General features: G+C 39.6%; 1 protein-coding gene across 5 annotated transcripts in view; it reads right to left on the bottom strand.

The window, feature by feature from the left end:
• The window catches only part of LOC126273020 (uncharacterized), a 30,266-nt gene extending 24,977 nt beyond the window's left edge, over positions 1-5,289 (bottom strand). For 2 of the 5 annotated variants that reach the window (XM_049976396.1, XM_049976395.1), the window contains exons 1-2: positions 5,192-5,289; positions 4,954-5,086 (exon numbers count right to left, since the gene is read on the bottom strand). Coding sequence is in view for 2 of the 5 variants with exons in the window: in XM_049976394.1 (XP_049832351.1) it covers positions 2,796-2,894 (99 nt within the window). In the remaining 3 variants the exon portion in view is untranslated. Of the gene's footprint in view, positions 1-2,795; positions 3,031-4,953; positions 5,106-5,191 lie in introns of all 5 variants that reach the window. The other 3 variants (XM_049976394.1, XM_049976393.1, XM_049976397.1) reach the window with 3 other exon arrangements.
• Between the last annotated feature and the right edge of the window lie 9,958 nt (positions 5,290-15,247).

Below are 15,247 nucleotides of genomic sequence, written 5' to 3'. Positions count from 1 at the left end.
GCCCCCGGCGCCTTCTGGAGACGCCGCCACCGCGCGCCGCTCCCAGCGCTGGAAGATGGCGAAGCAGCGATACGAGGCACTTAACTGCCGCCGTCGTTCGCGGAACAGACGTGACGGGGTTTGAATGATGGTTCTGCACGTCTCTCTCATGCCTCGTGAGATGCAGTATCTTTCAACTTCCCGTCTAACTGCATTTTAGTTTGTTTTCGCGTCGTTGTGTGTACCGATTAAGATTTTTTCACACCATAAATGCGATGAAAATGAGCCCACTATATTCACGTTGTCTTTGAATAAGGAGCAGTTTTCACCCAGAGTCAGGACAGACTTGTGGGTAAGTAATGGAGTTTATAAATTCTGTTAACTTTACGCGAAGGGGAATAACAAATACATCGCATTCAAGAAGAGAATGGCGTCTTAAGACTGTACTATTTACTGTGCGAGTAACTAATCAATTAGCCTGGAATCAACTGGCGATGTGTAACTAGATTCTAGTTGGAAAGAATACATAATTAAACACAGTCAACGCGTTCGCCCGGCAAACTGTATTGTTCTTTCTTGAAGACGTTTGATGCAGCAAAATCTGGCACGATAGAACGTGGAATGTTGGAAAAACATAACACTGATGATGGTGTACCTGATCCAAGGAGCCATTTCACAATAAATAAAATATTCAGATTGTTATTGGAAATTCGTTAACTTTGAAGTACATATAATAAGTGATATCCTGTGAATATTGTGTTCTTTTATTTTCTCTTTTTCTTTCTTTTGAGAAGTATGTGACCCCTTGATAAACATAAATGTCCTGTTCTGTTTGATAGCGGATATAACTTTTCTTTTTTTTCGAAAACTCGGAAAACTCTGATAATACTACTTGTTTCCCATATCCACTGGCGAAAGCCGTCCTCGAATACCACAGAGCTCGATGGACCACTGTGAAGAGTCAGACTACAGAATGTGTGTGGCATTTGGTGCATGTGACGCCCGTGATTGTACGTCGAGACAATTGTTCCTGGGGAGGCGAGACACTCTTCAGTCAAATTTTCCACTTCCCTACCGTTACTTCTCGGAAACATTTGTAAAGTAATCTGAGTGGTGACTACTGTAGAGATGTTCGCTCAGAACTACTTTAGCGACAAATCTTCGAAACGCTATAGATCGTTAGAAATCTAAAGCAAGCCCATTTTCTGTCCGCTGGCGACACAAAACTTACCACGTTTGTCGCTATTATAGTAACGCTGTTAATCTGTCGTCAAGCTACGTGAAGCGGGAATAAAATCACTACGACCGTTAAGTGTGATTACAAGCACTATCACTAGGGCAGTGACATTCCAACGTGTGTACTGGTCAAGAAATGAACTGTTCGGGCATCATGTTTCACAAATTTTATTAGTTCTCTGGGCGAAAGGCATGCTGACACTCAAGTTACTGTTTAACGTGCCATCCTGAACGAAGTCATTAGGGAAGAAGCAGTAGGTTTATTTTGGAGGGGATGGGGCCGGAAGCGGTTGTGGCTTGTTAAATCAACTACCCTGGTGTTCACCTCATATGATATAGGAATTGGACCGGGCTCATGCTGAATCTATGTCCATTGTTTTCGTCAATAGTTTACCTCGATTAGTATCTTTAAGAAAAAAAGGATATGGCCTTTAGTGACATACTGTGAATTAGGCACTTCTTTTGGGTGGAAAACTGTGCTTTCAGATGCACTTCTTTTACAAACTGCAGGGGCTACGTTAATACGTATTTCGTAGCGCTACTTTGGTAACAGAATAAAAGTGTGTTGCGATCGATCAAAAAATAAATAAATAAATAAATAAAATAAAAAATTACAGCGCAACTGTGAAAAATAATTTCCAAAAGAAGCCCGCAAAATTACTTTTAGATGAATGGAAATTAATAATTTGTGTATTTGACTAAGCCGGCCGGTGTGACCGAGGGGTTCCAAGAGCTTCAGTCTGGAACTGCGCAACCGCTACGGTCGCAGGTTCGAATCATGCCCAAGGTCGCAGGTTCGAATCATGCCTTGGGCATGAATGTATGTAATGTCCTTTAGGTTTAAGTAGTTCCAAGTTCTAGGGCCCTGATGACCTCAGATGTTAAGTCCCATAGTGCTCAGAACCATTTGTGTAGTGTGAATGGAATCGTAAGTTAAAGGGTGAAAACGCGTGGACAACTGTAAGAAGAAAGGCGGCTGCATCAAGATACGAAATGCAGGACTGCTGCAGATAAAGGAAATTTGGTCCGTTTAGATAAATGTATTGAAGTTTTGCAACAAACTGTAAGAGACAGGGCCGTTATTTTATATAGCAACCAAAGATACGCATCTCCTTAATCTAGATACGATAAATGCAAAAAATGAGTGATTATTCCATTGCAACACCATCTCATTTGTCACTGTAGCATCATATAGCATTATACAGCTATAACACCACCACAAAGGCACAGACCATGTTTTCGCGATAAAATGAAATAAAGTTCGTGTTTAAGTGTTAAAACACTGTCAGTGAAAAACTAAGCGTTTTAACATGTCTAGTACAACAGCGGGCGGCACAACTTTATTGGAAACAGGACAAGACATCAATACGAATAACTGATTGGACTATGTGAGACGCAATAATAAACGAAAATCGCTGTATAGATAAAAACAAATGAACTGTGTCATGCAGAAGGCAGAAATTCTCTCCAATATTCTTTGCAAGCAGGGAATATAAAATATGAAGGCTTCTCCAGTTTACACAAATTTTCTGTATGTGAGATCATCATTTGAATATTTCTTTCCCAAACTCTGCACTCACCTCGGAGGTTTTGCTGTGATATCTTGCTGTCACCGAATCAGCCAAAAGACGGTGTTCTGTGGATGCGCAGCGCGTCATATAGCACTGGTAGTGCCTCATTCATGTCGCCATCGGCCACAGAATTTTCGATGACTTCTGCACTGGTGTGCTGAGACGCAACGGTTTTTCCTGGATGATAACTGGCCCGACCTAGAACGCCCAGCTGTGAATCCCCGTGGACAGAAAGAACTACCACCTGCAATGGTTTGACTGCCTTGAACTTGACGAGACCAGTATTACTGTGCACTGTTTGAAGCTGTAAATTAATTATTTTCACCACGAATGGCTTCGATGGATACTGTAATCCTTGGAATAGAAACGCTTCCGAAGTCATTCGAGTAATATAACAGAACTATTTAACTTAAAGAACGTGGAAAACTGAAGACCCTTGCATAAAAGAGAGCGCCCGTACGTATATTAAGAGGTCGGGTGGAAAGCCAGTACTAAACAAAGAACGAATGGCTTGAAGGGGGCAAGAGTGGGATTACGGAAGTGTCCGATTCCACCCATCTCCTTTGACCCATGACGTCATAAATATGGTGTAAATGGCTATTCTAAGCGTCTCCGATATGGCGCCTATGATGTCACTACATACACACGGCAACTAAGACGAAAATACGTATAAATAAGACAACAACACCTCTCTCCAAAAATAAAATCAAAGAATGGGACAACCACAGGAAATTGAGGGTTTTAGGGATGGGGGAAAGCCAAATAAGAGTTAAAAAAAACCACACTATCATCCCAAAACACACAAAATGAACAAAAAAATTACAAAAATATATGTGAATCGGTACGAGGACACCAACATCTACAGCAAAAACTACGAAAATTGGAATCAGACATTCCCCTTGACCACAGATGACGATACCGAAACACCAATACCTACGTATAAAACAATGAAAATTGGAATCTGTCATTTCCCGTGACCTATATAGGTCAACCATAACTATTGATACAAAAAAAAAAACCAACAACTACGAAAATCAAAACCACAACACCTCAAAAAATCAGAAGTCAAACACCCCTACGTGAATTAAAACAAATTCAATACACAATAAACACAAAAAGCATTACAATTTGACAAAACTAGACACAAAAAAAATTGTGGGTGCACTCAGCGACTTATGTGACAGAGTGCAGCAATCTGTCGTCCTTTTTTTAGATTTTATTACACAAATCCAGATTTCGGCAAGTAGCTAGCCATTCTCAATGCAATGTCAGTCACAGTTCCTTGAATACTATGTAGAATAGAGAATAGAAAATAGTGCATGGAGAATGGCTAGCTACTAGCCGAAACCTGGATTTGCACAATACAAATAAAATAATTAAAAAAAAAACAATTACATATCGCCAACAAATATCGCGCGCGCGCGCACACACACACACACACACACACACACACACACACACACACACACACACACACACACACACACACACGCACACCAACTCAAACTCTGCGTCGTAATGACGTCACACAACACCCCTACGTCATGGGGTCAAAGCAGACGGGTGGAATCGGACGCTTCCGTTAACACTTTTTTTTTTTTTTTTTTTTTTTTTTTGTCGCGGCAATAGATCACAAAGTTGCTTTTCAAGGGTAGAAATATATTCATCGCAAAAAAGTGTGCATAAAGTCTACTCACCTGAAAGGGAACTATGCTTCTTACTGTGATGTTGAGAAATGTACTCACGTTCTAATGAACGTTACCATGCCAGTGCAGGGATTAAAAAAACAAGCTGACAACTCACTACAAAAAACAAACTGCTCAACCTTGGCTATTTATCTTAAGATTTAGATCTTGAATTCAAATATTTACAAATAATTTGATTGTAAGAAAGTATCTTTCATTATTTTGAATTATAATGCTTCACATTGTGGGATCATTGTGTGTGCGGGTGTCAAACTATAAATCTGAAGGTTCAGGTATCATTTCTCAGTTGGTCCTTAGAATTCACTAATTGCTTATTGCACTTGTATTAACCACATGTATATGAGGAAAATCTATGTTTCACCTTGACTCTAATTCTACGTTAAGCTGTAGGGCTATACCTAATAAAACACAGCTAAGTTAAAACCAGTATTTGAGATTAAATGAAACAAGTTTACTGTTACCTGTCATTGTTTATTTATCTCCACGACGCTTTTCAAACGTTTAAATCTCCATCATCAGGTGGATTTACATTTGTTAGTATGACATTTGTATGTGTGTTGTGTTACGAGTTTTTGGAGGCATTTGTGACACTGTCTAGTGGAGAAAGAAAACACTATTTCAGAACATGGCTTTGTGTTTCTTTTGGCAAAAATTAAACATAGATATCACGGTAAACATAAAATAAGTAAAACTGAGTACCTCCAGTGGTCACAGGTTCCGTTCACTGTAGTAACACATCACACGTATACTGTCACTGTCGAGGCCAACGAGTATTTCTCGTTGGCATACTCGTTGGCCTCGTGTCACTGTCATATTACGTAAACAAATATGGCGCCTGGAAATTATTGGGTGCAAGGACTTCTAGCAGAAGAGAAAACATTGAGGTTGAGCACAGCTTAACCATACCTTATCTTAATTTTTAGCTATATTTGTTCAAAAAATGGTTGTAGAAATGAAAGCAAGAAGTATCACTTGGCCATTTCCGTGTCGCAATATTATTATTGTGTTTAAATCTTTACGTGATAAAATTTTCTATTGCTTACACTGGCGCACAAAAATATCTTTCAGTGATAAATTCTAACACCTACCGCTCCAGGATTTTCTGCGGCGTATATATGCGATTTAAAACAACAGTAGTCAGTTAGCTGTCGAAAAAATTAAGTTTTTTCGATCTTCGTCCAGGTGCTTGTGTATACTGCGATCATTAATGGTCACATCATCCGTGCATGAAGTTCGACGGTACCACGTTCCTCAACGAAGTTCCATCCGCTCTGTGGCAGTGATATTTTTCATGTCTGGTGCAAAGTGATATCAAAAGTACGCGAGAGTTTTTTTTTGGTCATGTGTTGTTTTTTATCTTTGCCGTAAGATTATAGAGTCTCCTAGTTCGTTACTTCTCTGTTGTTTTTTTAGTTTTCTAATCATTGTGAGTTTTTGCGAATAAATATTTTTTCGTTAACACATTATACCGGACGGCTATGCAATTATTTGTTGTAGGCAAGTCGCCTACATTATTGGTGACCTCCGATTAAGGAACTTTAAACCTTTCGTTAGCTACGTCGAACATTAACTGCAAAAGCAATGAACAACGACGGCAAACGATATGGTCCGATAACGGAAGAAATTCATAGGCTTCAGGATGAGATAGAAACTGTACAGTTGCATATTTCGAAAGATGTGAACTTCAGGCATATATCGGACAAAAAGGAATGACGTTGGTTCAACAACCATGGCGCACACCAAGGCAACTTTATCGGAAACTGTGACTACTGCAGCACAACCACAGCAAGTAACAGCAATGGAACTACCCTTTGGTTTCAACACTTCACCAACTGAATGGTTGCAAATACGAGCGCCCCCATTCATACCTTCTCAGCCACACACATGGTTCGCGGTAATGGAAAATATATTTTTACAACAAAGAACAGTCAGTGATCACGAGAAGTTCACCTTGGTGATAAATAATTTGGACCATCAGACCTCGGCTTTGATATCTGACATTATAGTGAACCTGCCTACAGAAGGAGCATATTGTAGACTGAAAGAAGAATTAATTTCTCGGTGTGTGAAGTCCGTCGACATCAGAGTCAAACAAGTACTGTACCAAGAGAAACGGGGAGATAGGACCCTGTCAGAATACTGGTAGATAGTTCGACAGTCTCTGATAGACTGTTACACCACGTATGGCAACAACAGCTACCAACGCAAGTAAGAACTACACTAGCTATATACGACGAAAGATCATTTGACAAACTGCTGCTCGCTGCAGACAGAATTTACGAGACACACGAGCCTACTGCAACAGTTGCAATGACGTCAACAGATGCCACCTACGATAACTACCATTATGAGCAAGACCAAACTGACAATATAACAGTAAACTGCGCCGCGGTCGCAACGCGACAAACAACAAAAAGCTCAAACGAAATTAGAGATTTAAAAACTGCAATAGAGGATTTGCGAACGCAGCTAAGCACGCTACAGCGACCACAAGTTAATTTCAAGTGCAAGAGAGACCGGGCTGGGCGTGAAACACGAAGTCAGCAAGAGGACGAGCGTAAGGTGTTTGTACACAAAGACTTATGCGATTGCTCTCACGTAATGTTGCGAACAGACTCAGTCAAATCGCCTTTGCAACCACCATATACGGGCCCATTTCAGGTGCTTAGTAGAAATAAGCATACCGTGGACATAATGTTCAATGGTGTTCCGACAAAGGTATCGATTGAACGTGTCAAGCCAGCATGGGTTTTACCCTCTCCGACCTCTGGCACCACGCTTGTGCATCTACACATGATGGACGCAGAGCATACCGAAACACCGCTCAGTACATCGTCCGAGACAGGTGAATCACCACCACAAACAACGTCACCGCCCCCGAGGCACCCGACGCACACCAGAGCTGGACGTCGAATAAAATTCAAGATATCCCTGGGACTCCGCACTTTAAAGGGGGGGGGGGGGGTGGCATTGATATTTTTCATGTCTGGTGCAAAGTGATATCAAAAGCGCGCGAGAGTTTTTTTCTGGTCATGTGTTTTTTTTTTATCTTTGCCGTAAGACCAGAGAGTCTCCTAGTTTTTGTTACTTCTCTGTTGTTTTTTTTAGTTTTCTAATCATTGTGCGTTTTTGCGAATAAATATTTTTTCGTTAACACATTATACCGGACGGCTATGCAATTATTTGTTGTAGGCAAGTCGCCTACAGCCCTTTCTTTAGAAAGACAATATATATGATCATACTTATCTTTTCAATATATATGTGGAACAGTTATGAAATCTACCTGTACAATTTGCTTGCGTTCATGAGGTGTAACTGTAGCAATCATGAAGAGATCAACAACTGTTTCGCATGACTGACGTATCCAAAATCTCTTTCAAAGGAATGTCGTTCTAATGGCGCTTGGAAAAGATTACTGGAATATGCGACGAACAGATTTTAGAGATTTTGATCTGTGGTTTTTCACATTTCTTCTTTTGCCACTTATTCTTAATCCCGAACAATAATGTAATACAATACATAGAATAGAGTGGACAGTCGATTAAAACTCAAAAATGTCCCATAGCAACAAAGTCGTCACAGACCGAGCAAAATCAGCACACCATTCGCCTTAACAGATTTAGGAAAATCACAGAAAACCGACATGTAAATGATCGGATGGGGGTTTGAATCCTCCTGCTCCTGAATATGAGGTCTAGTGTCTTGACCGCTGCACCACCTTGCTCGGTAGGAGCAAACTGTACGACAGTGGTCAGAACACATAATAATTACCCAATCGATCTTTTGCTGCTGCCGCTGCCGCTGTTGTTGCTGTTATATTTAGAAGGAGACATGTTTCATGCAGCTCTCCACGCTTCTTTATCTTGTACAAGTCTCTTCATCTCAACGAGCGGGGTTAGGCGCAGTGGTTAGTAGGAGGACGACGGTTCAAACCCGTCTCCAGCCATCCTGATTTAGTTTTTCCGTGATTTCCCTCAATCGTTTCAGGCAAATCCCGGGATGGATCCTTTGAAAGGGCACAGCCGATTTCCTTCCGTCTTCCTTAACCCGAGCTTGCGCTCCGCCTCTAATGACATTGTTGCCGACGGGACGTTAAACATTAATTTTCTTCTCCTCTCTTCATCTCTGCCTAAGTTCTGCCACTCACATACGTGTAATGTAGTTTATTGTAGTCAGTCTTGGTCTCCTTATACAATTTTTATCAACGCCCCATTTTCCTCCATTAGCAATCTGCGATTCAGTGATGCTTCAGCAGGCGTCCTATCAAACCATCTCTTATTCTAGTCAAATTGTGACATGAATTTCTGTCCTCCCCAATGTGATTCAGTACCTCCTCATTAGTTATTCAATCTTCCGATCTTATCTTCAACATGGTGCTACATTCTCTTGTAGCACCATAGGTTATATTCTTTCCTTGCATGAACTATTTATCGTCCACGTTTCACTTCCACACAAAGTTACTCTCCCAACATCCGAACATTTAATTTAAATTTATATTCGATGTTAACAAATTTCTATTTCTCAGAAAGATGCAGCATTTTATACAAAATAACAAAACTCATCTGCAACTTTTAGACCACATTTCACGTCACCTTTTTTTTACGTCTGTTGATATCTACCTTACAGCATTCTTTCAAAACACTATCCACATTCCAGTCAGCTGCTCTTAAGTTTATCTTCTAAGAAATGTTGTAGAGCCGGTAATGCCTCACATGTTCTCAAACTTGTGTTCACCGGTAGATGCCTTGTTATTTTGATGACGCCCTTTGTGTGTGTGTGTGTGTGGGGGGGGGGGGGGGGGGGGGGCGTGGCCGACCTACATTGCAGCGCCGAAATTTTTTGGTGGTAAGTAATTATGTTTTTTTATATTTTTATTTTTTATTGCGCAAATCCAGGTTTCGGCTAGAAGATAGCCATTCTCAATGCACTATTTTCGATTCTCAATGCATGTAAGTCCCTGTTGTTCGGGCGCCATTTCATTGAGAATGGCTAGCTACTTGCCGAAATATGGATCTGCGTAGTAAAATCTAAAAAAAGGACGACTGATAGCTCCACTCTATAAGTCGCGTAACAGCCGCTGAGTGCATCCAGTTTCCGAATGGAATGTAACTTGATAATAGTTTTTTTGTGTCTATTTTGTCGAGTTGTAAAGCTTTGTGTATTTATTGTGTATTGAATGTGTTTTAATTTACGTAGGGATGTCTGACTTGATTTTTTGAGGTGTTTTGATTTTGTTTTTCGTAGTTGTGGGTGTTGGTTTTTTCGTTTCAATAGTTATGGTTGACCTATGTCGGTCAAGAGAAATGACTGATTCCAATTTTCATAGTTTTATATGTAGGTGTTGGTGTTTTGGTATAGTCAGCTGTGGTCAAAGGGAATATCTGATTCCAATTTTCGTAGTTTTTGCTGTAGACGTTGGTGTTCTGGTACCGTCAGCTGCGGTTGACCTATTCCCGTAGATTATTATTATTTTTTTTTTGTAATTTTTTTTGTTCGCCATTTTGTGTGTTTTGGGATCGTGATGTGTTTTTTCTACTATTACATTTAGCTTCTTCCCTCCCTAAAACCCCCAATTTCCCACAATCGACCCGTTACTTTCATTGTATTTTTGAAGGGAGGTGTTATTGTCTTAGTTATACTTATTTTCTTGTTTGTTGCCATGTGTATGTAGTGAGATTATATGCACGATATTGGAGCCTCTTAGAATAGTCATTCCCGACATACTGATGACGTCATGGGTCAATGGAGACGGTTGGAATCGGACACTTCCGTAATCCGAAAATGATTTATTTTCTTCCGTAGTAGTGGTCTCTTCTCAAGCATTTCTCATCTAATTGGTAAAGAATATAGTATTCGTCAGTCATTGTTTTTGAATGTGACCAATTTGAAGAATTTATCTTGCATCCCAGGACATCACTGTCCATAATAGCTAAGTCAGATATTGGTTTTCCCATAACAAAATTGTGAAAGTCTTTTTCTCAATTTTTTTTTTTTGGGGGGGGGGGGGGTTACTGAGTCACAATTTTATGTTTGCAGTCTTATGGGAGTTTGGCTTCACAGGGAAAAACGCAAAAAACCTAAAAATTGTAGCCCATTTTTTAATTTTTCTCCTATACCTCGAAAACTATGCATTTTTCGAAGATGACTAGTGTATACAAAATTACTGTAGAAAAAATTTCCTGCAAAATGCACTAGTCAGGTTTTAACCTCTTGCTAGCAGTATCACAGCTAGAGCATGATAGATAGAAGTGATATTTGGCTCTTCTGCGAAAACGTCCAAAACTTCCACTCCCACCCACAACAACTCGAAAAATATACATGTTATCAACAGAAACCCGTTCACCACATGGAAGTACATTAAATTTCCTACAAGAGACGATTGTGATATAACTTTTTATAACGCGTGGGGTGGGGCGGGGGGGGGGGGGGGGGGGGGTGAGAGAGGGCAAAGCGAAAATTACGAAAAAAATGCATTCTACACCCTACAGCCAAAGGATTGATCCCTTCCACCTGCCTATCTCACACTGGGTCTAAATTTTCGTTGTATTCCTCTTAAAAGAGTTTGTTTTGAATGAACTGATGGGAAGCCTGTTTAATGAAAACATTAATAAATTGTATTTACAAATTGTTAGGTACAATACAGTGAATGGAAAGATGAATATGAAATGTGTCTGTAGTAATGTGCGTGTGTCATAAAATGAATGAATGTTGAACCCAGGATTGGCTCATCACTTTGAGTAGGTTTTCCTTCTGGAAAAGAAATAAGTTATTTAGCAACAAAAATGGATGCAAAAGACATGTAAGTAGTATAGTGAACTATCGATGTATTAAGACTTGAACCGATGTGATGTGTGCAGTTATTTTACTCATCTCCGTTTGGCTGTTGGTGGTCCAGGCAATGTTTCTTAGGCTCTGGAAGGTCCAGCTAAGAGTTTTGGCAGTGGAAGGTCCCAGAAAAGTGTCAAGGGCTGTGGTAGGTCCAGTGTGAAGAGTGAGTTTTGCTGTTTTTTGACTGAAAAAAATGTAATTAAATGATTAATGTTATAATAAAAATTGTTAGTAAAGATGCAGAATGGTGCCAAATATTGTGTGAATTAATACCTTCTGTCACTTCATCTACTTCAGACAGTGGTACTGCAAGGGGCTCGTCCAGGCTGTCTTTGTCTTCAGTATCAATATTGTCCTCAATCTCTTCACATTGTTGGCACAGTTTTGTGCATAACGGTCCTGCTCACCTACACTCATACCTGCTTTGGAAGTATGCCTTACATTTACAATATACAAGCTAACGAAGCCTTTTGGCACCCAACCCAATTTTTTTCAACTTCCACCCCTACTGTTCTGGACCAAGTAGTTTATGATCCACTGCTGTCCCTGATGGAAAGCTCTGCAGGAGTGTAGTTGAGCCGTAGCTTCTGTGGGAGGTAAGAAACTCGTGTTCACTGATGACTTGTAGGCTGACATCACATAATGCTTATCCTTCAGCTTATTGGGAGGGAGAGCAGTTTGGGGATCCATCATTGTGACTAGAGGATCAACATCTTCCCCAGCAGTTGCGATGCTGTTGTGAGTCAAAGCCAGGGACTCTGCTGTTTGCACTATCATTGTGTCTGCATTGTTATCTGCCCACTTGGAGGCGATTCCATTTTCATTACATTTTGTCATCAGGGCAGGGATTAGTCAGTTCTTGTTTTTTCATATTTGATAGATAAGTTTGTTCTTTAATAGTTGGTGTCACAGTGCTCCTAAATTGTATCTCCACAAACTGCATTTTGTTTGACCTCCTCGAGTACTATGGACTTCGTAATCTTCTGTCCTATCGAATACCCATCGAACGTAACTGTCGCACTCTGTCTGTACTCTTTCATACATAATGGAGATATGAGTCATATTTGTTGGAAGTTAGACCCATTTGACCATACGAATCTGTTCAACAAAAAGCTCCCATCTGTCATATAGTAATTCCATTGGTTGATGTTACAGGAGAGGCTTTGTATGTCACAGAGAGGTTTGCTATTGAAATTTCTCATGAGAACTTTACTTGAAGAGTCGGACAACATACTTCCTCGCACATACATAAGTTGGAACTTAAATAGTATCGTCACTGCTGTGGAGACACTATGTAATGGAATCTATGATTGTCGCTGATAGCACACATTGTTGACATACCTACCTTACCTCTGAGCAATGTTTTCGGGAACAACGGAGTTGGATCAAGATTGAATGTGTCAGAGGTTGTTCAGCATGACAGTGTCATCAAGGTCTTCAATACGCAAGTGGGGAATCGGCATTGCCGTACAGAACAGTGGCACGTTGGGTAAAAGCCTTCAACAAAGGTCAGCCAACTGTGGCAGACACGCATCGGGTAGGTCATCCTAGTGCCTCTGAAAAAGAAGTGCATGCTGTTGCCTCATTAGTGGACAGTGATCGATGCTGTGCAATTCGTGATCTCACCCACAAAACTGGATTAGCACATATGACTCTGCTTCACATCCTGGGCATGCAAAAAATGGCATCATGATGGGTTGCACATGACTTAACGGAAATGCAGAAATGGATGTGTTATGATGCTGCTCAGATGCACTTGGAGTGCTATGAGTATGAAGGAGAGGCTTTCCTACACCATATCATAACACTGGATTAGACATGGGACACATCGCATGAGCCAAAACTGAAACGCCAATCCAACGAATGGCGTCATTATGGGTCAATGTGAAAGTTGAAAGTGTGTCAGGCCCAGTTTGGTGTAAGTTAGGGTGATTCTTGTGTATGACTGTGATAGTGTTATCCTAATGCATTATGTTCCTCCATGGCAGACCGTCAATGCACGGTTTTTCTGTTCATTTTTGGAGTATCACCTGCGACCAGCTTTGCGAAAGAAGCGACAACACTTTCTGTGGAAGCCAGCAATCATTTTACACAATAATGCATGGGTGCATACAGCACAAGCTGTGGCTGTTCTGTTCGGTCAACGGGACTGGGAAGTACTGGACCATCCACCATACTCCACAGACTTAGGTCCTTGTGACTTTGATTTGATTCCGAAGATGAAGGAACCCTATTGTGGCATTCACTTTAGAACTGTTCCAGAGATTCAACAGGAAGTAGACCTCTCCATTCGCACTATCAACAGAACAGGATCCTCTAACAATATACTACGCCTTCCACATTGTTGAAAATGGGTTCCACACATCGCTGGTGACTACTTTGAAGGACAGTAATAGGTGTAAACATGTAACACTTTTTTATCGGTTGTGGATAAATAGTTGCCACTACTGAAGTTCCAACCCTTGTAAATTGGAGGATTGTTGTTGCAGAATTTTTTACATAAATGTATTTTCTGCTGATTTTAGTATATCATACAGTATTTCGATTTTTCACATTAACAAAACCAAAATTAGATTGTTCACACCTATTATACAAAAATACATACGATCAAATGAGAGGCAGGCTTATGACTCTGCGGGAATAACAATATTTTGAAGTTTTTACAATTTTTCTTCACAAATAAATTCATACTACTTTTCATTACATTATTAACTTCGATTGTTATTTCATAAATAAATCCAGAAATAAACATAGTAAACAGTAAGGGATTGCATAATTAATCAAAGAAATTTTAAGTGTGCAAATAATTTGGAATTTCTAATGTTTCCAGTAATAATAATAATAATAATAATAATTTTAACTGCACATTTAGAGCCAGTACTTACTGATTATAATGTCAAAACTAAAATATTTTATAAAGTAATTCCTTTTTATAAATTTTGGCTTGAAATATATCAAACTGTGTATAAAATTATATGAAAGTTTTCAGAAAAGCAACTGACATAATATTGACCTATTCACAATATGAAAAATAATACTGGTATTGACAACTACTGCTGAGGAAAAGTAATGCTAGAGGAGGATGTCCAGTTACAAGAAGGAGAAGTAGTAAAATACAAGTGTAATGACAGGTACAGCTATTTGTCAACAATTTGCCAATAAAATACTGAATGCCTAAATGTTGATACAATGAACATTAATATTACAGTTAAAATATTTTTTTTGATGCTAGTATTTTGTTAGCCCAAAAATTTTGATGCCCTGTGTAGCTGCACATGTTGCACCTGCCTCAGTACAGATCTGTCTGTATTCCATTCACTGTTTTTAAAAACAAACAATGCATTAAGAGGTACCAGAACATGTTGTTAGCTCTATTCATATCCAATTTATTGAATAATAATTATTTTATTCATAATTATTGAAGTCTGCAGTTGTTGTAGAACCATTTTTCATTACCATATTAGTTTTATGTACTGATCTTATGTGTCTCACATAGATGTATCAGGAAATTGTGCACACATTGTGTGAAGACAGAGTGACCAATTGATAATCGAGTTGTGTCATTTAAGTACAGTATTCTCCACAAGTCAAGCCTGCAGATCAATTTTTTGAACTCTAAATTATTATTCACTACCACGTTTTACTTGAAAGTCCATATGGTATTTTCACATTCCGTGAACCTTCTACCAATGATGATGGACAATATAGCCACCAGAGCCTAACTTATACTACAGTGTGTTGCACCAGAAATTATGTGATTCCCTAGACCTTTTAAGTGTCAATACAACTAAGCATCACATTTTCTTAGCACATAAATTATTATGCATTAACTACCAAATATCATACTTAGGCTGTTTTGCTTTGTCAATATGTGTTCAAGCAAACGCAAAGCAATGATGTCATGACAATCAGGATGCTGTTCATACA

Source organism: Schistocerca gregaria, chromosome 5, assembly GCF_023897955.1.
Source record: "Schistocerca gregaria isolate iqSchGreg1 chromosome 5, iqSchGreg1.2, whole genome shotgun sequence".
In the NCBI taxonomy this organism is placed as follows: domain Eukaryota; kingdom Metazoa; phylum Arthropoda; class Insecta; order Orthoptera; family Acrididae; genus Schistocerca; species Schistocerca gregaria.
This window is presented reverse-complemented; position numbering and strand designations above follow the sequence as displayed.